The 26,918-nt window shown below is 43.1% G+C and overlaps 1 protein-coding gene across 2 annotated transcripts; it reads left to right on the top strand.

The window, feature by feature from the left end:
• The first annotated feature begins 193 nt into the window (after nt 1-193).
• LOC135552075 (collagen alpha-1(IX) chain-like) lies at nt 194-26,871 on the top strand. 2 transcript variants are annotated; one of them, XM_064983458.1, is made up of 38 exons: nt 194-504; nt 4,693-4,778; nt 6,820-6,894; nt 7,953-8,082; nt 10,413-10,659; nt 10,981-11,130; nt 11,695-11,775; nt 12,483-12,500; nt 12,708-12,806; nt 12,986-13,021; nt 13,433-13,504; nt 14,891-14,935; nt 15,045-15,080; nt 15,230-15,253; nt 15,398-15,451; nt 15,673-15,744; nt 16,140-16,181; nt 16,466-16,522; nt 16,776-16,829; nt 16,979-17,032; nt 17,408-17,461; nt 17,560-17,613; nt 17,769-17,822; nt 17,947-18,000; nt 18,223-18,276; nt 20,050-20,103; nt 20,436-20,480; nt 20,562-20,615; nt 20,736-20,789; nt 21,037-21,162; nt 21,263-21,298; nt 21,404-21,448; nt 21,552-21,584; nt 21,731-21,877; nt 22,070-22,124; nt 22,229-22,423; nt 25,569-25,655; nt 25,863-26,871. In XM_064983458.1, the coding sequence occupies exons 1-38, from the start codon at nt 476-478 to the stop codon at nt 26,069-26,071; spliced, it is 2,871 nt and encodes a 956-aa protein (XP_064839530.1). In that variant the 5' UTR covers nt 194-475; the 3' UTR covers nt 26,072-26,871. The 2 variants fall into 2 exon arrangements, with proteins under 2 accessions (XP_064839530.1, XP_064839531.1); XM_064983459.1 differs by lacking the exon at nt 12,483-12,500.
• The last annotated feature ends 47 nt before the right edge of the window (nt 26,872-26,918 follow it).

Here is a 26,918-nt window from a genome sequence, read left to right as displayed (position 1 = left end):
TGAAGGAGAGAGAGAGAGAGAGAGAGAGAGAGAGAGAGAGAGAGAAGAAGATAAGGTGTAACAGGAGGGAGGAAAGGCCTAGAGGCCTCCAACATGTCTTTAAAGTGTTGGTAATAAAATCTAGTCACCACCTCCTCAACAGCTCCTGTCCAATGGGAACCCATTGAAGCAGGTTTTATGTGTCTTCAGGCCCCAGTTTGAGCATCCCCAGCCCTGGTCCCACCAGTCAGTCCTCACCATGCTCTCCCAGCACCAGGACTGAACTTTAGAGGGAACTAACCTAAGATTCATGTCTGTGGCTCCTTTACCTCACTCACTGCCTCTGTCTGCCTGTCTGTCTGCCTGTCTGTCTGCCTGTCTGTCTGCCTGTCTGTCTGTCTGCCTGTCTGTCTGTCTGTCTGTCTGTCTGTCTGTCTGTCTGTCTGTCTGCTCTTAAAGCCCTGCGTCGCCCATCACACCTAGACGGGAGCTAAACATGGAGCACCACTGTGCTGTCTTGACAAGGTAAGAGCTTTTTGAATGATACATGCATTGTGCAGTTATTTACATGTTGAAGTAGTAATATCTGGGTGGATTGGCACATTATAGGGATCCACTTGAGTGTGACCTTACTGTGGGAAAATCACGAGGTCAGAGTTCAGTCAGGCTTACTGTTGTCTTGACGTAATATATTTTCAGTCTGAGGACTTGCTAGTCAAGAAATGATGAAACAGTATGACATTCTCTCTGTAGCACTGTTTCCCAAACATTTCCCCTAGAATCCTCAGCCATTCTACTTATGTGATCCATTCCAGAGCCAGACGATGTGATTCAAATACTGTCAATAAAGGCTTGGTGATTAGTTGACCAGTTTAATCAGGTGTGCTACAACTCAAATAAATGGTATGGCTTGGGGTACTAGAGGAGAGATTTGGGAAACATTGCTCGTTAGGAATCCACTCTTTTCATTACGGATAGATAAAGTAGAATAGATAGAATAATGACGAAATAACATTATATAAGAAAAAAACCTTACGCATACAGTACTTTTTTATTACGAACTGAAAATACTCACGCTTGAATTTATACAGCCTTGAAATTAGCCAGTGATGTTGTGGGCTGGTACCATTATAATATTTAGCTCTGCATGGATTATAGAAGCTCAGTGGCCAGAGGCCAAGATTGAGATAGCACAGCTTTATAATCTGGCCCACACTCACGCACACACACACGCATGCGCAGACTGTAAACCTTTTTTTGTGGGCATTCGAACATAGATAAAATAAAGCTGTTAAGCCTTAAGAAGGCTTCCTCTCCTCCTTAGCTCTCCTGTGGGCTGGTTAACTGTGTCTTTTTAATGATTTAAAGCTCTGTCAAAAATCCATCTGGCCTCTCGAATAGCCCCTGTCACATGGACAGTGTCATGTGGTGTGTGTGTGCCTGCTTGCCTGTGTGTGTGTCAGTGCGTGCATGCTGGCCTGTCACCGTTTGACCCACTGTGGCAATGAAAGTGACACACACACACACACTTTTTACTTTTATAGCCATAAAGATTTGTCTGAGGAATGCTACCAAATTATTAACATAGTAATTAAAGTGATTGATACCGCAGGGTTTAATTTGTAAGCTGAGCAGCAGAGACTGGAATGAGGGTCCAGTTGGTGTAATTAAGACAGATGAGCCACGCCAGGAGAGCTGCAGAGCTGGCATGCTACACGGTGCAGGCTCTGTGACGCCGGGGGACAAGGCCATATGTGTGACGCCAGAGGCACAGAGGAGGAGGAGGCCAGAAAACGTTCAAGCAATCTCTGGATGCTGGCGATGACACACTGTGCTTTTCACTCAGAGAGAGTGGTGACTGATCACCGAGTTGTGATTGCTCTCTGTGGAAGACAAAAGAGGCGCAATCTTTAATATGTTGCTGTTCTTATCGGTAATGCCGTCGACCTATCTTTCACAGCACAGTAGCACAGACGAGAACATCTGGCAGTTGTAGGATATTGATTTAGAATTTCCCCCCTCAGAATAGAGTTGTTGAGTTTGTTGCCCTGTTGGCTTGCTTTATAGTTTTATCAGTGGTCTGACAACATCGTATGGGGGAAAAGTCAAAACACAATTGCTTTGTCCAAAGATATTTTCTGCAGCTCAAGAGCTGATGTTAAGACTGCAGTCAAGCTTTCCCAGACCACCATTGTCAAAACTATTGTTTGCTGTGACAGTTCATCCCCAAGGCTTGGGAGTCTATGGTGCACTAGGCATCAAGGAACACTAAGCTTCCCTTCCTGTATGTCACAGCACAGAAGGAATGTACATCTCTGTTGTGAATTAACCCCAGTTAGTGCTGCATTGGATTCTCTCTCTCTATGTTGCATTCTCTCTCTCTCTCTCTCTCTCTCTCTCTCTCTCCTTCCCCTCACTCTCATGTCTCACACTAAAACTGCTCTGCACAACTAGTGGCCACATACGGAGATGCAGGGCAAGTCCGTTTTACAACAACAAAGCTGTTACTTCAAACAACAAACGTCATTGCGCCCACGATAGAACAGCAGAGTATTTGACCGTGATTGTTTTCTCCTTCATGCTGGAGCACCCAGCTACCGTTTAATATACAAAACCAAAACAATAACAAATGCGCCTGGGGGCAGCCAGTGGCGCTGTTTTTCCCAAATGCAGATCTCAGCTTGAACACGGCACCAATCCTATCTCTTTCTAAAAAACACCTCTGTGCATACTGTCTCTGCCGTCACACACAGCCTTGGTGACTTTGCCGTCACTCCATATCACCCTGCCTGTCAGCCTTCTGATAGAAGAAGAGGCTGTGGAAGGGTTGAGGAAAACAAGGCCAGGGGAGGGAGAAAGAGAGAATTGCCTGTGGATCGGTCTGAGGACACACTGCACAATGTTGTTGCTTTATGTAGTACATTCATATGTAAGCCACAGGAGGTTGGTGGCACCTTAATTGCGGAGGACAGGGTCGTGGTAATGGCTGGAATGGGTATAAAACACACGAAACACATGGTTTCCATGTGTTTAGATTGCCATTACGTTCGCTCTGTTCGGGCCATTATTATGAGCCATCCTCGCTTTAGCAGCCTCCTATGGTGTCGGCCTGTGTATGACAACACTGGTCAGTGGCCGGCCCTCCACAGTCATTTTCACTGTTTCTGCGTTCTACAACACAATGTCTGTCTTTACTGTGTGTAGTTATTACTTCCCTATTTCTGCAAGCCGACTTAGCAATGACATGTATTCTTACTCTGGAGTTGAGCTAGTGTATTAGACAATGTACACTCGTGTCTGACATAGATGTACTCTTTTGTCTGACGTAGATCTACACTCATGTCTGACATAGGTGTATCTCTTATCTGGCGTAGATCTACACTCATGGCTGACATAGATGTACACTCTTATCTGGCGTGGATCTACGCTCATGTCTGACATGGATGTACACTCTTATCTGGCGTAGATCTACACTCATGTCTGACATGGATGTACACTCTTATCTGGCGTAGATCTACACTCATGTCTGACATAGATGTACACTCTTATCTGACGTAGATCTACACTCATGTCTGACATAGATGTACACTCTTATCTGGCGTAGAGCTACACTCATGTCTGACATAGATGTACACTCTTATCTGACGTAGATCTACACTCATGTCTGACATAGATGTACACTCTTATCTGGCGTAGATCTACACTCATGTCTGACATAGATGTACACTCGTGTCTGGAATAGATGTACTCTCGTGTCTGACATTGAACTCCACTCGTGTCTGACATATATGTACACTCGTGTCTGACGTAGATGTACACTCGTGTCTGGCGTAGATGTACACTCGTGTCTGACATAGATGTACACTCTTGTCTGACGTAGATGTACACTCGTGTCTGACATAGATGTACACTCGTGTCTGACATAGATGTACACTCGTGTCTGACGTAGATGTACACTCGTGTCTGACATAGATGTACACTCGTGTCTGACGTAGATGTACACTCGTGTCTGACGTAGATGTACACTCGTGTCTGACATAGATGTACACTCGTGTCTGACGTAGATGTACACTCGTGTCTGACATAGATGTACACTCGTGTCTGACGTAGATGTACACTCGTGTCTGACATAGATGTACACTCGTGTCTGATGTAGATGTACACTCGTGTCTGACATAGATGTACACTCGTGTATGACGTAGATGTACACTCGTGTCTGACATAGATGTACACTCGTGTCTGACATAGATGTACACTCGTGTCTGATGTAGATGTACACTCGTGTCTGACATAGATGTACACTCGCGTATGACTTTGCTTATGAACATCCTCATGACACAGTTTCCCCCATTACCTATCAAAGGAGAAATGTGTGGGTGTCTGTGTTTGTGTTATCATAAGATCTTCATCTATCAAATCTTCATCTATCTATCTTGATCTATAGTCATTGATATACAGTAATGATCAGTACGTCACAAACTGTATGTTACTTCTGTCAGATAATATTGATGTGTCTACATGAGTTTTAACCTCTTTAAATGTGTCGGTACTCTAAAGCTTTATCAATTTAGGCCAAAGACATGTCTGAAGACATCAGATCACTGACCCAGCTGTCCTCTCTCTCTCTCTCTCTCTCTCTCTCTCTCTCTCTCTCTCTCTCTTTCGCCATCTCTCTCTCTCCCTTTCTCTTTGTTTCTTTGTCTCTTCCCTCAGGAAGCGACCACGGCACCCAGTAATGTTGCTGTACTCCTCTACCTGCATGGCCCTCCTCTCTCTGCTCCTCTCTCCTGCCCTCAGCCGTAAGTTACTCAGAAGACTTCAGGGTCATGATGGGAACATCACTTCCTCATAACGGTGTACTACTGGGATGGGGTGTTTGCTTGCACAGCTACTTTTGATATGGATAATTAACTTTCTTTTTGGTATCAAAACACACAAATTGTTTCAGAATACTATCACAGGTCATTCCATTTATTACAATGGCAAATATATTATTGAGACAGAAATACCAGACATAGTGTAGACTACTGTACTAGTCTGTAGATTAATTCAGATAATCTCTTGTTTCTTAATTGTTACAGATGCCGTATCTTAATTTGATCATGCTGTTGTTGCATTAATTTTTTGCAAAGGCTTCTAAAGTTTGTAGTTTCCATTTAAAAATGACTTGGTTAGCCCTGAAAAATGTCTCAAGCCCTACAAAAATAAATATATTAATCATAATCCACATAATAATTCACATGATTTTCCTTCTGTAGCAAACTGGCTCAAATTAAGATTCTACATCTGTATAAGCCTCTCTTCCAAGCTGTCAGAGAGATATAATAGCACACATTATGGGTGTTTTTCAACATCAAAACAAGTACATTACAGACTTGGGGGAATATCTAATGCAGAAAACAAACCTAATGGTTATTCTTATTACGTGTAAAGTGAATGCCATCTTGTAGCACGGTTTGCTTTCGCAGTACAAGCACATTATGTGTGGTCTAATAGGTAGCTAGATGACTTTCCTTTTGGAAATGGTCTGCTGACATCCACTAGTCATCCTCATAGCTCTCAGTCACACGTAACGGCGGTGTTGTACTGTAAGAGCTGAGCTGAAGTCCATCTCAATCTCCTGCTCATTTAGTGCAATGACTAGGCGGCTACAACACTTGGGCTGTATCCAAAATGACATCCTATTCCCATTATAGTGCACTACTTTTGACCAGAGCCTATAGAGAGCTGGTCAAATGTAGTGCACTATATATGGAATAGGGTGCCATTTGGGACACATCCCACACTGCACAGTTAGAGAAGTGTTTATGGCCACTAAACACACAGGATAAATACCATCTCCCCAAAGTATCCCCTCTACTCAGCAGTTACGGTGGAGTTGATAGGGGCTTCCAGATGTGTTGCCTGCACAGTCTGCACATTCAAATGCGCTGACTCAGGTTATTGACTTGGGAGTAGAGGCGAGAGGTACTCCGGCACCCAGTGCTGTTTCATTTCTTCCAGATCTTTGTTTCCTAGTTTCCCCATGCAATGCATTTTCATCCTCATATCGAACAGGAGGAGGAGGCTAGGAGATTTGTTTTCTGATTCTTGAGTACTTTAGAAGCTTCACATTGAGATGTCACTGCTACAGTAGAGCAAGGCTCTTCAATGAAACATTACCAGCTCTTTTTTTCAATGAATCACATCCAATAACAGTTAACAATTTAGAATCCCAGACAGATACGTAGGCTATATTAAATTAACAAAGACTAAAGACACAAGACTAATATTATAGGTCACTCAATCACACAAGAAAAACACAATAGCACAATAGTGTGATTGATGACTCTTGGCTTCTTACATTAGCCCCCGGGGGGACATGCATCTCAATAACTGACAGGAAGATGAATAAATGAACAAAGAAGAGCCATTAACCGCCGGTCTGACCTTCTTTGGTCACTTTACAGACGTTGCAGTGTATGTATGGCAATATGGCACAGTCACACTACAACATTCATCAACATTACCTCTGTCATCCCATACTGACATATTTAAAGCACATCGAAGTATGCGTCCATTATTTCCAGTACAATACACACGCTGTTGGGTTTATGCTTGTGTAATTAACCTGAGAAATACAGACGCTGCAGCTTTAAGAATAACCAACATTAAAAATGCATCCGGTGTGGATCATGAGCGTAATGTGAATTGGCATTCTTACCTTGTTTTATCACCTGTGAACGGTCTCCCGGTGCTCTCCCCTTGAAGGTGGCACTGTGAATTGTGATTTGGTGTCTGGCTGATGCTGTGAACAGAAACATCATAACCAAGCTGATTCCCCTGTGTGTTTTCCTTCAGAGTTAGATCTCAACAGGTTAGATGGGGACACAGCCGTCTGCCCTCCCATGAGAAATGGACAGGATGACCTTCCAGGTAAAGTACACGGTAGAAACTAACCATTGTATGTTGTCTTTTAGAAATATTGACTTTGTGAATATGCGTAGTAACTCAGGCGTCTTCATCCCTGGTTGGACGTAAGGCAGCAACTATTTGCTTCCACTGCGGTCTGACTTTGGCCACAGCTTGCTTGACCTACACCATGAGATGTGGATATAGTTCATGATGTAATCAAAGGAGACCTGCATGGGACGACATATGACGTGTCTCAACGTTGTATCAAACACTACAATACATCTCAGGAGCACTGAGCCAGTAAGCAATGAGATGTCTTTCTGTAGCCAAGTCTCACCTCCCTTCAAGACACCAGGTGAGAAGGGAGCAGTAGTTCAACACTATGGTCCCTGTGGTTTTTCTCATCGCCAGACAGCAAAGACTTATATTTTAAATGACCAGAAAACATCCAGCCTCGGTTTACAGAAATCCCTAAGGAATCAAAATAGCAGAATGTCACAATTAAGTTAGCTGCTGTGATTGCTTAGTGAGCTAGGCTGGGCTGTGTAAATGGGTAATGACTTGATACACCTTTAGGTTTCAAATGAGCCACATCAAATATTCCACTGGAGCCTGGAAGATTTTTAGTAGGAACAATTCTAACTCAGCAAGATGTTAATTGTGTACCAGCGATCTGGTAGGAACAGATGTACTAGCTGCCTTCAAAGACCATGTTGTACTACGTGTTGGCAGCCCAGGCAAGGGAACAACTAATTATAATAATATGCTAGTTTTATCACTGCACCCAGTGTTTTATACAGAGCATGATATAAGAATAAACCGTTGAACATAGTAAAGTGCGACATCACCGAAATTCCAAAATGTCCACTTCACATGACTTGTTGCAAACTCGAATGGGAACCAGAAATATACCATGTGTAGGATACAAAAAAGTCCAGTACCTGTCAATCAATCTACTCCTGGAACACAGTATATAACATATACTTCACCAGAATGACTATATATGTACAGTAATTTAACATGTTGTTTATTCAGAACGGTACAGGACATGTCTGAACATCAGTTTACCTCTCTTTTAGGGTTTGATCTGATCACCCAGTTCCAGTTGGACGTTATTCCTCTGAAGGGGGTGAGGAAGGTGGAGGGCTCCACTCCTCTCCAGGTGGCGTACCGCCTCGATAAAGAGGCCAACTTCCAGATTCCTACCAGGTAAGGAAAAACAGAAAAACAAAATGCCGGAGCTTGTCGATGCAGGTGTCATATTATTATGGCTTGATAAGGGAGGCCAGCTTTCAATACCTATCAGGTAAAGAAAGAATGAAGAAATCAGAACGAGCAACAAACATGTAATCGCTAAACACACACACACACACATGCACACACGCACACATGCACACATGCACACATGCACACAAACACAAATAAATGCTTTCCCCTGGGTCGATGCAGGTGTGGTATTATTATAGGTTCTTGACAGGTGTTATCACACTGGGAAACAGCTTATAATTGGCTGAGAACAACATGTCTGAACCTATTTGGCATCTCTTGGCGACGAGGGGGGAACCCCCACCCCCAGACCCCACTGTAACCATGAAATATCTCCTCCCGGAAACACAGAGAGACATATTTCATTATGCTGCATTCTTAGTTGTAGTTTTATTCTCTTGTTCCTGTCTGTGCTCATAAAGGATTCTGGGAATCAAAAGAGACAGGTGGTGACAGCCTGAGCAGCTTCCTGTGTGAAGAGAGACTGTGTGTGTCTGTGTGTTTGTGTTTGGGTGTGTGTCTTGCCTAGATCAAGCAGTGAATGTGTGGGGATCCTCTAGCCTGCTACTGTACCCTGTCATTTGTTTGATCTAAAACCACTACACAATCACAATCTACACAAACCACTACACAATCTGCCATTTTCAGCTTAGACCGTTTGCACATTGCTCAGTAGGCCAGAAGTTGTTGTCAGGTGGTAACCTGACTTTCTAGCATAACTACAGCTATCCTCCAGTGTTTCACTGGTGGTCTGGTCTGGTCTGGTCTGGTCTGGACTGGTCTGGCTAATGACCTGTAGCGGGCCTGTTTACACATGCTGTTGTGTAACATACTGACACCTCGCAGTCTGCCTCATGCCACTCAGGACAACGTGACGCTAATCCCAAAAACATGTATCCCTCTGAGTCCAGTCTGTCTGGGCTTTGAAGTCTGTTGTCAGAGGGGTTCCTTTCCGATACTCGTTCCCTTACCACTGCAGGGGATAGAGGCCTACAACACAACACACTTCAAACTCTGGCCTAGGCTGTGAGAGACTTTCTCCCAAGGTGCACTTAACACACACACACACACACACACGCACACACACACACACACACACACACACACACACACACACACACACACACACACACACACACACACACACACACACACACACACACACACACACACACACACACACACACACACACACACACACACACACACACACACACACACACACACAGCAGGAACGTTAGAGAGAGTGGTCTTCATTTGTTTTATTGGGTTACAGGAAACTCCTTCTTTATTGCCTTGTCTTGATCTATTTACAAGCCGACTGCAGCTCTGCAGCTACCGTCCATAAAGGCACCACCTATGGAGCCCTTGGCCTGGCTAGTTAAAACCCCAGGGTTCGTATTCCTAAATCTTTACGTAGGAGTTCTGCTCTAGGATCAGTTTTCCCTTTGAGGTATTAATGATTTGACCGGGGGGCCCTGATCTGAGATCAGCATCTGAGACACTTAATAAATACCAGCCTAGAGGTTTCGGACTGGAGAGACTGGAGAGACTGGAGAGACTGGAGAGCAGTCTACATGTTAGAAACTGAGACGGGTCGACTGATTGGTTGATCTGTTGATCAGAGCCACTGGGGTTCTGCTTCTGTTTAAAACAGAAGGGTTTGATTTGGAAAATAAAGGGCCTCAATGTTCCTTTGGAGTAATTGGAACTGTTGCGTTATGAATGCATCATGCATTAGCAACCGGGAGAGATGGAGGATAGAGAGAGAGAAAGAGTGAGGGATGGAGAGCTTTAACATAAAAGTGTTAGGGTTTGATTGATGTCTCCATTCATAATGTTATGGTGGGCGTGAGGAGCTGGAAGCCAACTGAAGCGCTGTGTGTGATGCTTTGTGATCGTGGCCTGCAGCAGTTTTACCTCTGCTTTGTGATGATGAGTGTCTTTGACAACAGCCAATGTCAGAGATCTGAAATCCTAGAACCATGGATGGAAAGCTGCTTTTTTTTTTTACTCACTGCGAAACGTCGCCCTCGGTGACCTCTTCTCTATGACTCTAACTAAAATGCATTCTTTATGAGAATGATTCAAATGACGATTTTATAAAGATAAGTTTGAACCCTTTCCTCTGTCCATCCATCCTTCTCCCACTGAGGACGAACTTCCCTAGGGGCTTCCCTGTTGAGGTCTCCTTCATGTGTCAACCCTTTCCTCTCCTCCTCCCTCCCTCTCTCACCCATCTTCATCTTCATCTTCTGTTCTTCTCCACCCAGGCTCAACTTCCCCCGGGGTTTCCCTGACGAGTACTCCGTCATGGTCACGTTCCGTATGATCAAGAACACGGTGAACAAGGTGTGGAACGTGTGGCAGGTAGTGGACGAGGACGGCCGGAAGCAGGCGGGGCTCAGGCTGAATGGAGACCAGCAGGCCTTGGAGTACTTCCTGATGGGCCAGGATGGCAACCTGCAGACCGTCACCTTCCCAGGGCTCTCTGTGTTGTTCAACACCAAGTGGCACAAGGTGATGGAATTACTGATGGTATTCCTAGTTCACATTACAAAATCTAGTAACTATCCCAAAATTCCCAGTTTTTCCAGAAATCCCGGATGGAAGATTCCCAGAATCAGGAATGATTTAGCAGGAAACCTTGGAAAGACTGGGAATTTTGAGAACGTTACTGGAAATGTGCAACCCTACATCTGGTACAATATATTAGTGACTGATTACCAAAATATCAAATTATCATTAAAAATTGTTTATTTAGCTATCAGTCTCCTAATGGCATGAATTACGGTGGCCCCTGAGGATCAACAACAGTAACCCTATAGCATATCCTTACAGATGATGATTGGAGTGGAGAGAGACCAGGTCACCCTGTATGTGGACTGTCAGCCTGTGGACAAGAAGCCTATCAAGGGCAAAGGCCCCGTCAACACCGAGGGAGATACACTTATTGGGAGGCTGGACTCGGATGCTGATGCTTCTGTTGTGGTGAGTGGGGCAGGGATAGCCTGGTCCCAGATTGGTTTGTGCTGTATTGCCAACTCTTGTGGTCGTTGTTTGACAATAACCATATGAGTTGGCAAGACCGAACAAACCGATCTGGGACCAGGCTAAGGCTGAGGAGGTATTGGTTCCCCAGCGGTGCTATGTTATACAGTAAGCGTTATAATATGAGTCTGTGAAGCTCTTCTACCATGCAGGATACGGGTTTATATGTGTGCTGAGCATGGCTGTAATTCTAAAGTGCTGCCACAATAGCAGAACTGCAGCTCAGTGGGGTTCCACTGCCGCAAAATCATGTTCCGCTATTCAAAAATCTCCCTAGAGGAAAATGCCAGCTCTAAACACATTCAGCTCGTAGAGAGAGCTATAGGAACTGTACCATAGGCAAGCACAGGTATAGTTTCAGTGTCATATGATTCTATCCCAAAAATATTTGATTGAAGTTGAAAAATGTTAGGTCACGTCATGTTTAACCATGCCATGCTATTCTATGCTATTCTATGCTATGCTATGTTAAATGATCCATATCAGGCCATTGTCTCGTCCTAGTTTGAACTCCAGTGGATGCTGATCCATTGCGACCCAAAGAGAGCCAATAGAGAGAACTGCCAGGAGCTGCCTGCCATAGAGGTAACAACAACAACCCAGGCTCCACCTGGGCTTTACTTGCTTTGGTTTTAGGTTCATATTGACCAGCAACATAACTTTCACTAACTGGCTTCTGTGAATCTGCACCTGCAAAATGGTGAAGAGATAGGATGGTTAAACCGTTGTAGGAGTGCCGTGATCACAATCACTATGTCAAATAACCACTTCTGTTCATGCAGAGGGAATACTGGCAGCTCTCACTCTCAATTTGGACTAGACACATTTCATAAAGGGGTTCCATTTTGGCAGCACATTAAAGTCTGACTTTTCTGGTCAGAACTATAAATCAGAGTACATGCTGTTATGTGTGGGCAGAGTCCTATTGTCACATAGACTGAAAAGCTCCCGTCTGTCTTTATGATGCAAATGTGTCTATCAATTTGACAATGGTCTATTCCCTCTAGCTTCGAGGTTAGCTTTTCTGCGTACAGCAGTGTCTTTTCAGTACGCCAACACTAAAATGGTACAGGGGGTCTGTATACTACAGGGGACTATAGGTTTTCTATGTGGTTCTGGATGTCAATGACAGCATGAAATGCTCACAGCCAGAGCCATAGACAGGGCCTATATGATTCTGCTCACAGCTATTGTTTTTGGACAGGTGCTTTAGCTTCTTCCGACACTTTGGGTGAAGGTGGTGTGACTACTTCACTAACTCTACATGTTTCTTATTTCTCTTGCTTCTTCAGATGTATGCCAATGCTGAGGTATTTATCTTTTCTACCTTATTTTTTCTTGGTGTTTTTGGGGCAAATAATCTACTTCAATGCTCTGTTGCCTGATTGCCTCAATGCTTTGTTATTTTAGTAGCACAATCAAACTCTGGCTGGAGTAAGACATTTCTTCACTCCCCTCAGAGTGGCCTTCAGTCCTTGTCATGTACTCATCGACTGTGTTGTCTCTTCTCCATCCAGCCTGACCCCAAGCCTGTCCCTGTCCCTGGCCCTCCCGGTTCCACTGGCCCTGAGGGGCCCCGGGGGCCACACGGAGAGGACGGCAGAGACGGGAGGGATGTAAGTCTATCCACTCCAACCAAACTACATATAGAATGAAAAATTAACCATCGCATTATGTCATTTACCATGCTGGATATTGCCTCAAACTGCATATTCGACAGACAGTAAACACTTTTCTTGATTCTCTATTCTCATTGACTAGAATGGATAACCAATGTCTTTCTTTTTACTTGTAGGGCCTTCCAGGTTCACCTGGCAGTGCTGGCACTACTGTAAGTAGGAGATGTCATATTATTAAATGTGTTTCATTATCTTAGTATTTATTTAGCTCTTTGTTTCCATCCTGCAGCTTAACCTATGTCATTACTTACAATCAATTTAGCTGCAAAAATAGATCCGTGTTCTCTCCTCCACCCTGCCTTCCCCTCATGTCTCTCTGTCTGTCCTGATGAAAATTGCACATCTTTCATTGATTAAGTTAAACGCTGACCGGCACTGCCACGGTGTATCTTAGCAACGGTGACGAGCAATGCAGATGGATGATAAATCTGTTTGTCAGATTTCTCTGTGTACAGAGTAATACTTAACTTTTGTTGTCGCTGCTACGCGTGGCTTTGGTTGTGTCTGTAACTCAGCCGTCTGTTGTGTCTGTAACTCAGCTGTCGGTTGTGTCTGTAACTCAGGGGGCCAAAGGTGACCAGGGGGAGATCGGTTTGCCCGGACAGAGAGGCCTGCCTGGCTTACCAGGAGCTTCTGTAAGTATCACTACTTCCTACTGTACTAAACACAACACACGCTACCTGTCACACACTCAACCTGTACCACACACTACCTGTCACATACTCAACCTGTACCACACACACTACCTGTCACACACTCAACCTGTACCACACACACTACCTGTCACACACTCAACCTGTACCACACACACTACCTGTCACACACTCAACCTGTACCACACACACTACCTGTCACACACTCAACCTGTACCACACACACTACCTGTCACACACTCAACCTGTACCACACAGACTACCTGTCACATACTCAACCTGTAACACACACACTACCTGTACCACACACACGACCTGTCACACACTCAACCTGTACCACACAGACTACCTGTCACATACTCAACCTGTACCACACACTCAACCTGTACCACACACACTACCTGTCACACACTCAACCTGTACCACACACACTACCTGTCACACACTCAACCTGTACCACACACACTACCTGTCACACACTCAACCTGTACCACACAGACTACCTGTCACATACTCAACCTGTACCACACACACTACCTGAAACACACACACGACCTGTACCACACACAACCTGTACCACACACTACCTGCACCACACACACACTACCTGTCACACACTCAACTTGTACAACCCACACTACCTGTCACACACTTAACCTGTACCACACACTCAACCTGTACCACACACACTACCTATACCACACACAACCTGTACCACACACAACCTGTACAACCCACACTACCTCTACCACACACAACCTGTACCACACACACTACCTGTACCACACACACTACCTGTCACACACTCAACTTGTACCATACACAAACTACCTGTCACACACTCAACCTGTACCACACACTCAACCTGTACCACACACTCAACCTGTACCACACACAAGCTGTACCACTCACAACCTGTACCACACACTCAACCTGTACCACACTCAAGCTGTACCACACACACTCAACCTGTACCACACACTACCTGTACCACACACACACTACCTGTCACACACTCAACTTGTACCACACACTCAACCTGTACCACACATGCCACCTGTACCACACTCAACCTGTACCACACTCAAGCTGTACCACACATACTACCTGTCACACACTCAACCTGTACCACGCACACTACCTGTCACACACTCAACTTCTACCACACACAACATGTACCACACTCAATCCTCTATTTTGCCTTGTGGAGCAAGACAAGGTTGTTCACTATCACCTTATGTATTAGCTTTGGCCATTGAACCGTTTACAGCATCTTTCCACCCCTCAACTGATATTATTAGAATTCAAACTAGTGCAGAGAGAATGTTTTAGTTTGTAGATCAATGATTTCTCATATTTTTAATGAAGGGAGTTCCTGGTTCAATGGGCCCAAGAGGACCTGTGGGTGAGAGAGTGAGTTATTTTTCTTCCCAGAACCTACTAAAGAAACAATATGTTGCTAATAACTTTAACAGAAGGGACAGTGCTAACTAATATTGTACTGTTCTGTGTCTAATAACAGGGACTTCAAGGTTTTCCTGGACCAGCCGGCTCTCCCGTAAGTGTTCACTATTTTTAGATCATTATATATTAATGGGAACATTTTGCTGATATTTATAGCCATCAAGCCATGGAACATGTCAGACCACTTCATTTCTATAGCTAAATAAGAGGATGTAGCTGATCGCTTTTTCTCCCATTTCCCAGGGCCCTGAGACAGCTGGACCTCCCGTATGTACTACGAACTCTTCAACATCTTTACATCGTCTTCACCCCGTGTTCTAAACAGCATTAAGACAGCATACAGTATTTTAATCAAGCCCTACTAACGGGCTATAGAATAGTCACATAACTTGTGTATGTCGCTCCCTACAGGGCCCACCTGGGAAAGCAGGAACTCCAGGAGACGAGGGCAACATTGGGCCTGAGGTCAGTGTTCAAATAAGGATCCCATAGTAATGACTTTAGTAATGACTGAATAAATAGACACTACGTGACATAGCAGTCATAGTGCACTTTATCATTGCTCCTTTTGATAGTCTGTGGACGATTTTGTAACATACATTACTGATATGTCAGACTTTTCTGTGTCTAGTAGGACATTCTCTGTGTGTTTCATGTATAACTGTAACAGTCCATATTGTTATCAGGGTCCCCCTGGGCCTAGAGGGGGTCTGGGTCTCCCTGGTCCCGCTGGTCTACCAGGACCACCTGGACCTGTGGTAAGTATTGACGCTAACCTCTGACCTCTGGATCTAACCTGAAATTGGTGAATTCAACATCTGTATCCTATCTGTGTGAATTGACCTCTGTTTTTCCGACTTGGAGTCTTGACCGATATTCCTCTCTGTTATGGCTTTGTCTCTTTGGTCTTTCTCATTAATTAATCTAACTATTTATTTAATCAATATCGTCATAAGAGTCCTCTCCGACTTTTAGGGTGGCATCTAACCCTGACGCAGAGTGATAATCAGTATCACTTCTGCATTAATGGACATTGATTGCACAGCCTCAAACACGGGAGATCTTTGCTGTAGTGTTTGTGGACTTCTAAACTCTGCTTTAGATGTCACTCCATAAAGATATGTACTGTGTCACTCACTCTGTTGTCTTCAAGGGACCACCTGGGGCTGGAAAAGCTGAGGGGAGTGGGGATGATGTGAGTCTCTTTTTATCACCTTTCTCAGGGTTAAACCAACTTTCACAGGGTCTGCTAGAGGGTGGGACTAGGTGGTTCAGCCGAATGTTGTTGCAATAACTACACTTCAGACTAATTCACACTTCCCTTGGACACTGTTGTTGCTGCTGCCCTTTAATTCTGACAAATCTGCATGTGGAACATTGGTAGCTATAGTATTCCTCAGTCAGTGGCTATCGAGGAGGTGAGCCCCCTGCAGCTGTAGTGACGATGTTATATCTGTGTCTGTCTACGTTTGTCTGCAGTGCCCTGCTGCCTGTCCAGCTGGACCACAGGGAAACCCAGGGTTGTCAGGGATGAAGGTGAGGAAACTTAGTGACAGACACTGAATGAAATTCCATACCTGGCTTTGGGGAAAAGATCCCTTATCATTACTCACACCATTGTGGCCACTAGTTGTCTCTGATACCAGTATCTGAAAATTGAATGGATTGATTTTCGGCTTATCCAGACGCTCAAAGCGCTTTACATTGTAGGAGTAGAATGACTGTATGAACCACCAATGTGAGCTTCTGATGATATTCGGTCTGAACTGGATTGTAATGGCATCTCCAGGGACACAAGGGATTACCAGGTGATAATGGAGCTGCAGGGGAAGCTGGACAAAAGGTATGACAAGCAATCAATTCTAATGTTTAGTGAAAAAAGTGTGATGTTTGACAATGTGCTTAAGTACATTGGGTGCTTAGGGTGATTATTCAAGCACACAAATCGCTAGATGTGAGTATTTGTGTTTTCCCTGCGTTGCTAATCCACAGGGTGAGCCAGGACCATCTGGGGTGCAGGGCCTAACAGGCAAGATGGGAGATGATGTAAGAACCGTCCTTGCTCTGAAAGATACCAACACATACAGGCAGATATTCTACTTTACTGTCTGGTATCGAAAATCCCAGTCACTTGTTTTGTATTTTCTACACCTATTTTTTCCTGTTCCAAGCAGAACATAGGTAGTGAGAATGTCGACATTTCTGCCTCTAACGGAAATTGGTATTTGGAGCATACTATAATGTTACATAAGATTTCCGCCTAAAGCAAAAAAAGCACATTCAGAGATGATACACAAGATTTTCTGCTTCAAGTCAAAATGGTCATACAACCAGCCATTTATAACTGTTTAATGTTTTTGCTGTGCATCACTGTGAATCCTACTAAGTATAAAACATTTTCACATCTGTAATGCATTCCAGGGACAAAGAGGTACTATTGGTTTTCCTGGTAGTCCTGGAGATAAAGGGGACAGGGTAAGGGTTTAAAACAATATTTACTACAAGTCTTGTGAATGTTCTACTTTAGTGTTTAGGGTCTAAAACTCACCGTGCGTGTTCTCTCCTCCTCCCAGGGTCCCCCTGGTTTCAACGGCATCCCAGGTCCCACCGGACCTCCGGGTTCTCCTGTAAGCACTGCTCATTTAATCAACTCCATCAATTATAACTGCCATTTTCAATCAATGACTGGAGGACAGACTGTGGTTGACATTTCCTAGGGCTGAATGGTGTTTTCCAAAATGTCTGCCATTATGTTCTGCAGTGACTACTTGTTTTCTGTTAGGGTATGGAGGGCATTCGTGGACGTCAGGGTCTGGAGGGAGAAAAAGGCGATGATGTGAGTATCTCCTCTCTTCTACAGTATCTCTAGTGTTTTTACTGGGCTTTCTGAATATGGTTTGGTTCCAAGCCTTTCTGTTCAACTAAATTGTTGCATGGTTCATTGCGTGGGCATTTCTCAGGGAGCCATCGGTCCTCAGGGAGATCAGGGTCCTGTTGGTGCAAAGGGAGACACTGTGAGTAAACAAACAATACAACATAAATTGATCTTATTTCCTTAGTAATGAGTCATCAGATGGATGCAGGGTCCTTTTGTAGTGTTAGTTGTATAGTTAGATTGACCTGAACAATTCATATTTTGTAACATCGCCCATATTTTTTATGAGTGTGATTTATGATGCTGAGATTTTGTTGCTGTTGTTGTTGTTGTTGTGGTCAATGATGAACTGTGATTACAGGGTACCTCTGGGGCAGATGGCATGGATGGACTCCCTGGAGTGGATGGAGCTAAGGTCAGTCTACGTTTTATGGCTACTGTACATACAGTTGACGTGGGAAGTTTACAAACACCTGAGCCAAATACATTAAACTCAGTTTTTCACAATTCCTGACATTTGATCCGAATAAAAATGCGCTGTTTTAGGTCAGTTTGGATAACCACTTCATTTTAAGATTGTGAAATGTCAGAATAATAGGAGAGATAATTACTTATTTCAGCTTTTGTCTCTTTCATCACATTCCCAGTGGGTCAGAAGTTTACATACTCACTTAGTATTTGGTAGAATTGCCTTTAAATTGTTTAACTTGGGTCTTATGTTTCGGGTAGTGTTCCACAACCTTCCCACAATAAGTTGGGTGAATTTTGGCCTATTCCTCCTGACAGAGCTGGTGTAACTGAGTCAGGTTTGCAGGCCTCCTTGCTCGCACATGCTTTTTCAGTTCTGCCAACACATTTTCTTTAGGATTGAGGTCAGGGCTTTGCGATGGCCACTCCAATACCTTGACTTTCTTGTCCTTAAGCTATTTTGCCACAACTTTGGAAGAATGCTTGGGGACATTGTCCATTTGGAAGACTCATTTGCGACCAAGCTTTAACTTCCTGACTGATGTCTTGAGATGTTGCTTCAATATATGCACCTAATTTGCCTCCTCATGATGCCATCTATTTTGTAAAGTACACCAGTCCCTCCTGCAACAAAGTAATCCCACAACATGATGCTGCCACCCTCGTGCTTCACCGTTGGGATGGTGTTCTTCGGCTTGCAAGCCTCCCCCTTTTTCCTCCAAACATAACGATGGTCATTATGGCCAAACAGTTCTATTTTTTTCATCAGACCAGAGGACAAAAAGTACGATCTTTGTCCCCATGTGCAGTTGTAAACCGTAGTCTGGATTTTTTATGGCGGTTTTGGAGCAGTGGCCTCTTCCTTGCTGAGCGGCCTTTCAGGTTATATCGATATAGGACTTGTTTTACTGTGGATATAGATACTTTTGAACCTGTTTCCTCCAGCATCTTCACAAGGTCCTTTGCTGTTGTTCTAGGATTGATTTGCACTTTTCTTACCAAAGTACGTTCATCTCTAGGAGACAGAACGTGTCTCCGTTCTGAGCGTTATGACGGCAGCATGGTCCCATGGTGTTTATACTTGCATACTATTGTTTGTACAGATGAACGTGGTACCTTCAGGCATTTGGAAATTGCTCCCAAGGATGAACCAGACTTGTGGAGGTCTACAATTTTTTTCTGAGGTTTTGGCTGATTTCTTTTGATTTTCCCATGATATCAAGCAAAGAGGCACTGAGTTTGAAGGTAGACCTTGAAATACATCCACAGGTACACCTCCAATTGACTTAAATTATGTCAATTAGCCTATCAGAAGCTTCTAACGCCATCACATAATTTTCTGGATTTTCCCATGCTGTTTAAAGGCACAGTCAACTTAGTGTATGTAAACTTCTGACCCACTGGAATTGGGATACAATTCATTATAAGTGAAATAATCTGTCTGTAAACAATTGTTGGAAAAATGACTTGTGTCATGCACAAAGTAGGTGTCCTAACCGACTTGCCACAACTATAGTTTGTTAACCAGAAACTTTTGGAGTGGTTGAAAAATGTGTTTTATTGACTCCAACCAAAGTGTATGTTAACTTCCAACTTCAACTGTATATATAGTTCAGTTTAGTTAGTTAGTATAGTTTAAATAAAGAGAATATATCCAGTCTTACAAGATCTGTCAAGAAATCAATCTGTTATCCTGTGAACATACCTGTCTTTCCAACAGGGAGAAGCTGGCGTTCCTGGGACTGTAGGAATCAGGGGTGTCGTCGGAATTCCAGTGAGTCTAATATTCATCTTTGACGGTTGTATAAAATAAATATAATTAATCTAAGAATATAATTATAAATTAGATTAACTTTTGTTGGTATTAAAAGGAAAGCAAAAGCTAGGAAAATCAATAGATTGGTTGGTTGCCTTCCAGTCAAACCACACTGCAGACCAGATTAATAAAACCTGTAGGTTTATACAGGTCAGAGGTCATAGCAGGGGAAACAGAATCAACAGAAACATCACAACAAGGATATAGTCCATCCATTATGTTGTAATGCTCTCAAAAATAACAACATACTGTACGGTATTCTGAGGACATCCTGTGTGTTGTTTCTGCAGGGCTTCCCAGGAAAGCAGGGGCTGGTTGGAGCTGGAGGTGCCAAGGTAAAAATGTGTGCTTGTGTGGCTTGGATACAGTTTCATTCCTTGTGTTTGTCTATTGTAAACAGTATGCTTTTTGTGCAGGGTGACACAGGAGCTGACGGACCAGTAGGACCAATTGGAGTTCCTGGGAAAACAGTAAGTATCACATTTCACACTTAAGTGTTTACTATCACTCAACACTGCTAGCCACGATTGTGGATCCATATTCTACTGATGGTGCTGAAGATGCTTAAATAGACTATATTGTTTGTTTAGGGGGCAACTGGACCAGCAGGAGAAGATGGGAAACCAGGAGACAAAGGAACTACTGTAAGTTGACAATTGTTCACATTTTATTCAATTTCAACAGTTTATAAAAGTCTGTTATTAAATCTACATGACAGTAGTCATTTTTTATTCATACATTCAACTATGATTGTCATGCATACTGCTCATCAATAACAATCCCTGTCTGACGGTAACAATGAGCTGACAGCTACACTCCTTAAAGCCACAATTATTAGATTACCTCTAATGATAACCATGAGTCTTATTGATCCTGCTTCACTCTCCCCAGGGCGAGACAGGAAAGCAGGGACCAGTGGGGGTCACAGGTGATACAGGCAATCAGGGTGACAAAGGGGACAAAGGTGACACTGGTGAAAACGGACTGAAGGGTCACACTGGATACAAGGGAGACCAAGTGAGTCCTGATGTGTATTAGTTTCTTGTTTTAGTAATAGTTGTCAGTTTGTAGAGGACGGGGTTTGAATGACTTCTAATTTCCTGTGTCTTGTTCCTAGGGCCCTATTGGTCCCAATGGCCCAAAGGGAAGTGAAGTAAGTCCATGAATTCACATCAATACCATATATCATGTGAACAATGAGACAGTATTATTTTGTAAGATACAGTACCTGTATTGACAATCTTACCTCTGTCCTCAGGGTGATCCAGGTCTTACAGGCGAATCTGGAGTCAAGGGAGACCAGGTATATGTTCTACTGAGAGATACATTTGATCTAGCTTTTGTATTCCCCTGTATTTGTAGTGACTACAATGGTCCTAATTCAGTCGATTATTGTTGTTTTATAGGGTCCTTCTGGTGTTCCTGGAATCAAAGGAGAGGTACAGAACAAAGTCACAGTTTAATTGATTGGTTGATTGGTTGGTTAATCAATTGGTTGGTTGGTTGGTTGGTTGGTGGAATAATTGAATGCTGTATGGTATACAGTTAACATTTAAGTTGTGTTGTGTTGTCCACTCACCTCTAGGTTGGAGAGAAGGGCATGAGGGGATATACCGGGGAAAATGGTAGACCAGGGCAGCCGGGTCATGAGGGTTTGACCGGTCCCCAGGGAGCCAATGGACTGGAGGGAGAGAGAGGGTTACATGGATCACCGGGGCCTAGAGGCCTACCTGTAAGTACCTTTAAACTGGGCCTAGAGGCCTACCTGTAATTACCTTTAACCTGGGCCTAGAGGCCTACCTGTAATTACCTTTAACCTGGGCCTAGAGGCCTTCATGTAATTACCTTCTTCCAAGCAAATGAAGGATGACTGTAAAACACACGGGTGTTAATTAATATACTTTCACCCTTCCAAACCCAATAGGGTCCTAAAATGAATGATATCAAACTTCGCGAACTATGCTCAGCAATTGTTGAAGGTACGTGAATATTGTGTAGCCTACACACTGTAACAATCATTTAAGGCAGGCTGACATGTAGGGTGCTTTGTTCAACTGACATTTGAATAATCCTCTCCATCTAGAACAATTAGCAGAGTTTAAGAAAGAGGTCCTAAAGAAACCAGCAGCGATCGGGGCCCCTGGCATGGCAGGACTGCGGGGCCCCGCAGGTCCACCAGGCCCAGCAGGGACTGCAGGAGAGGCCGGTCCCAGAGGACTGATGGGAATGAAGGGACCACCTGGATACTTTGGGTTACCAGGCACACCTGGAAAACAAGGTAGGACGAGGTGGATACCCAAAGATGACCAAAGATAACGGGGGAATTATGTATCAATAACTTGCTAGATAAAGGTGAAATGTATAAAGAACTGATCATTCCAATGGAATACTTCGGCCATCTTGGAAATGGCCATTTCATTGTGTACGGTAGAGAATATAGAAACTACAACCAGGAAAGTATAGACACAGTACAAATAGTTAGGCCTTCTATTTGTCCATTATAGTGTATTTCTGTAAATTAGATTTCTGCAATCTAATTAAACCTATTTAAATATTTTTGAGAAATACTGCATTGTCTGGCATACAGGTTCGCCACAGTACAGCAGCTTAGTGCCAGGTTGGGGAATAACGGATGACATGTTACGTTACCAGCGAAAATATTGTAATCATGTTAGTGATACGTTTAAAAACTAAATTATTAATTTGAGGATGATTTTTAAATTCAGAAAGGAGATTTGGACACTTCTCTGTTTTCTCAATGACATTCAAATCAGGATTGAAAAAAGGCGCACGTTTAAGTTTGTTCCACCTGAGCGAGTCTGACCAGAAGTTAGAGACCACTACGATGACACACCAAATGGGTTTGATGGATCGCAGGAAAGATCAGGAATAGGATTTTGTAGGCTACAGTCCAAGCTATGTCTTCCAATGGTATGACTGCTGTCGGCATCCAAAGATTATCCAACTTGAATAAACGCTTGAAGGTAAGGATGAGAGCAGTGGTGTAGTCTACGACGATACGGATATCACTTATTATTGATATCTACATAGAGCATTGATGTGAATCACACTGCTGCTCTCTCATTTAGCTATTTGAGCTTTATGGATTGTGGTTGTTGTGGATGGCTGTTCACAAATCTAAATGTGTATGTGAACCCAATAATGGTTGTATTTGAACCAAATAGTGGTTGAATTCAAGAAGTTTAAGCTGCCTATCAATCATTGCTTTTGAAACCAGTGGACAGCCAGTGAAAAATACTCTCTTGCAACAGCTGCACAGTGCGGATCCCAGCCTATGGAATAAAAGTAGGTCTTTCTAATTCATGCTGATAAAAATAATACATCTGTAGGCCTAATGGACACATGTTCAAACTCACACTTTTGATAGACTTATTAAAGGGGCAATATATAGTTGCTACATACATTGTTGGATAATTACACACATACATATATACGACCATTCAAAAGTTTGTGGTCACTTAGAAATGTCCTTGTTTTTGTCCATTAAAATAACATCAAAATGATCAGAAATACAGTGTAGACATTGTTAATGTTGCAAATTACTGTTGTAGCTGGAAACGGCAGATTTTTTTAATGGAATATCTACATAGGCGTACAGAGGCCCATTATCAGCAACCATCACTCCTGTGTTCCAATGGCACGTTGTGTTAGCGAATCCAAGTTTATAATTTTAAACGGCTAATTGATCATTAGAAAACCCTTTTGTAATTATGTTAGCACAGCTGAAAACTGTTGTCTGATTAAAGAAGCAATAAAACTGGCCTTCTTTAGACTAGTTGAGTATCTGGAGCATCAGCATATGTGGGTTCGATTACAGGCTCAAAATGGCCAGAAACAAGGAACTGAAACTCATCAGTCTATTCTTGTTCTGAGAAATTAAGGCTATTTCATGCGAGAAATTGCCAAGAAACTGAAGATCCCATACAGCGTTGTGTACTATTCCCTTCACAGTACAGTGCAAACTGGCTCTAACCAGAATAGAAAGAGGAGTGGGAGGCACTAGTGCACAACTGAGTAAGAGGACAAGTACATTAGAGTGTCTTGTTTGAGAAACAGATGCCTCACAAGTCCTTAACTGGCAGCTTCATTAAATAGTACCCCGCAAAACACCAGTCTCAACATCAACAGTGAAGAGGTGACTCCGGGTTGCTGGCCTTCTAGGCAGAGTTCCTCTGTCCAGTTTCTGTGTTATTTTGCCCATCTTAATATTTTATTTTTATTAGCCAGTCTGAGATATGGCTTTTTCTTTGCAACTCTGACTGAAAGTCAGACACTAGACACTCTAATGTACTTGTCCTCTTGCTCAGTTGTGCACCGGGGCCTCCCACTCCTCTTTCTATTCTGGTTAGAGCCAGTTTGCGCTGTTCTGTTCTGTGAGTAGGAATTGTTTCATCTGTGGGTTTGCCATTTAAACAATTGCATATTATCAAGATATCAAAGTGTCACCAACAAAAAGGTAAAAAATAGGCCAATAGCAAATGCAGCATATGGCATTCATTTTTCACATGTAAATAGAACTTTTCAGTAGTGCTCAAAGCATGCCAACCCATGAGCACAGCATTTATTTTTCAGCTTGAATCAATGTGCCAAATCCGTCCTCCATGACAAAAAAATCATAAACAACAGAGTAGGGCTGGCTAATAAGTCCTTAGTTTTGGGGTTATGCTCAGGTAATACAATTTGGGTAATCTATACTTCCATATTTCCAAGTCCTATTCTTGAAGATCAAGGGGTATAACATTTATTAGAATGACTGGAATTCTGATAGACTTTGGTTTTTAATGTAAAGAAATTATTTAATCGTATTATTGTATGAGGTAGAAAGCGATGGGTTAGAAGAAGCCTACATATCCAACCCATAAAGTAATATGCAACATCCATATATGGCCAGCTATGTAAACTTTAACATTGATATTTATCCTGCAGTAGACGTGGTTCAATTTGTAACATACACTTTTGTCTTCTTATAATGCCTCTTAAGGGGAAAGTAATCTAAAAGTAACTGAATGTTATCTGATTACGTTACTGAGTTTTCATAATACAAAAGTTACTGATTACAATTTTGGACAGGTAACTAGTAACTAACATATTACATTTAGAAAGTAACCTCCCCAACCCTGCTAAGTGCTCTGAAAGAGCTTGTCCAGTGTGTTTGTTCTTTGTAGATGGGTCATGCATTCACATCCAGGGCTAAATCAGACAAAACAGCAAATCCCTCTCTGCTAAATCCTTTTAATTGCATCCATTTAGTTGACAGACACCCACGCATGTACTCGCGCGCACACACACAAACCTACACACAAACTAAAACACACACATAAATACCTCCTGTGGCGATAATAGCCCATTTCAGACAGTCAATGTACAACATGTGAAAGGAAATGCCTTCCTCTTCTCTGTAGGTGATGCTGGTGTAAAGGGAGATACAGGACATAAGGGAGAAAACGGAGTGGGAATCCCAGGAAGTCCAGGCGAGCCAGGCCCACAAGGTAACATCACCCCTTCCCCATTCATATCTTGCCTAACACCTGAATATTTTAGCTCCTCAAGTGCATGCCAATGCTTTAGCTCAGCAGGCTCACACAGTCTGGTGTAACACAAGAGACCTGGGTTTGAACCCAGTTGGTCACACATAGACATGACGAGGCGTTGTTCAGTACCCGTTGCCATCATCTCCCTCCTCCGTTGTCTCTCAGGTGTGGCTGGCGTCCCTGGCATCGGGAAGGACGGTAAAGATGGAGCTCCCGGTAAAGACGGTGTTAATGGTAGCCCAGGTGCCTCTGGTTCCAGGGGAACTACAGGAGCCCCAGGCTATTGTGACCCCTCAAACTGTATAGGCAGGCCCCCACCTCTCTACATGATGAGTGGGGGGAAGAAATCCTTCAGCTACAGCAAGGGGCCGTGAGGAACACAAGCAGAAGCTCAGAACACATTGCATCTCTAGCAGCAGCAAGACATGGCGTGACGTACCCAGTTCAGGAGTGGTAATACATGGGAGTCTTCACATGTCTCCCTCATCGCACCGCAGAGCCAAAGAGAAACAGAGACAAGGCAAATGTAATTTAGAATAATGTATAGATATTTTTCTAGCTTTTCATCTTTTAGACTGATGCATCGTTTTTTTGTGGAGAGAGCTTATCTGATGTTATGCATTCTAGGACAGCTGCTATTGATTTTAAGCTAGCCTTTAAACTGATCAGTGGCCCATCATGGCCCAAGTGCTGTCCCAAAGACAAATTACACAAACTTCTAAAATGACCATTTTGTTAAATTCATGTTGTTCCATTCATACCCACAGATTCAGGTAGACAGACAGGGCAATGTGTTGGTTTTCAACTAAAACAAAGGTAAATACTGTATGTATTTTACTTCTATTCGTGTACTGTTTAATTCCTTGTTTAAATAAATTCGTAAAAAAAATTCCTTACCAGCACCATGTACAGTACGAAGTTCAGCCTTTTTCACAAATAACAAAACCTCAAACTGCGCTTTGGAATCATTCATTTTCAATATTGATCAATGAACCAATAAATAATGACAAAAGTCCACTACCATGATGAGCCATAGACAGATATTGGTAGTTCATGTTTTCATTCAGTCACTTGAACATAGGATAATCTATGTTATACAGAAGTTGTACAGTACGAGTACACATGTTTTTCCTTGTTGTTTTTTCTAACAATGTAATAAACTGTTTTGTTTGGGAAATATTGCATATCAGACCTCTGAGTTGTTTTTGTGAACAGCTACCT

Source organism: Oncorhynchus masou, chromosome 13 (assembly GCF_036934945.1).
Source record: "Oncorhynchus masou masou isolate Uvic2021 chromosome 13, UVic_Omas_1.1, whole genome shotgun sequence".
Taxonomy (NCBI): domain Eukaryota; kingdom Metazoa; phylum Chordata; class Actinopteri; order Salmoniformes; family Salmonidae; genus Oncorhynchus; species Oncorhynchus masou.
The sequence above is the reverse complement of the archived record's forward strand: the minus strand, read 5'-3'. Positions and strand labels throughout refer to the sequence as shown.

Excerpts from the sequence above, each read along its gene's own strand:
- LOC135552075 (XM_064983458.1), top strand. The coding sequence starts at position 476 with ATGGAGCACCACTGTGCTGTCTTGACAAG. Across the intron at positions 15,081-15,229 it reads CTGGACCAGCCGGCTCTCCC|GGCCCTGAGACAGCTGGACC; the intron begins GTAAGTGTTCAC and ends CCCATTTCCCAG. Across the intron at positions 21,585-21,730 it reads TTCCTGGAATCAAAGGAGAG|GTTGGAGAGAAGGGCATGAG; the intron begins GTACAGAACAAA and ends ACTCACCTCTAG.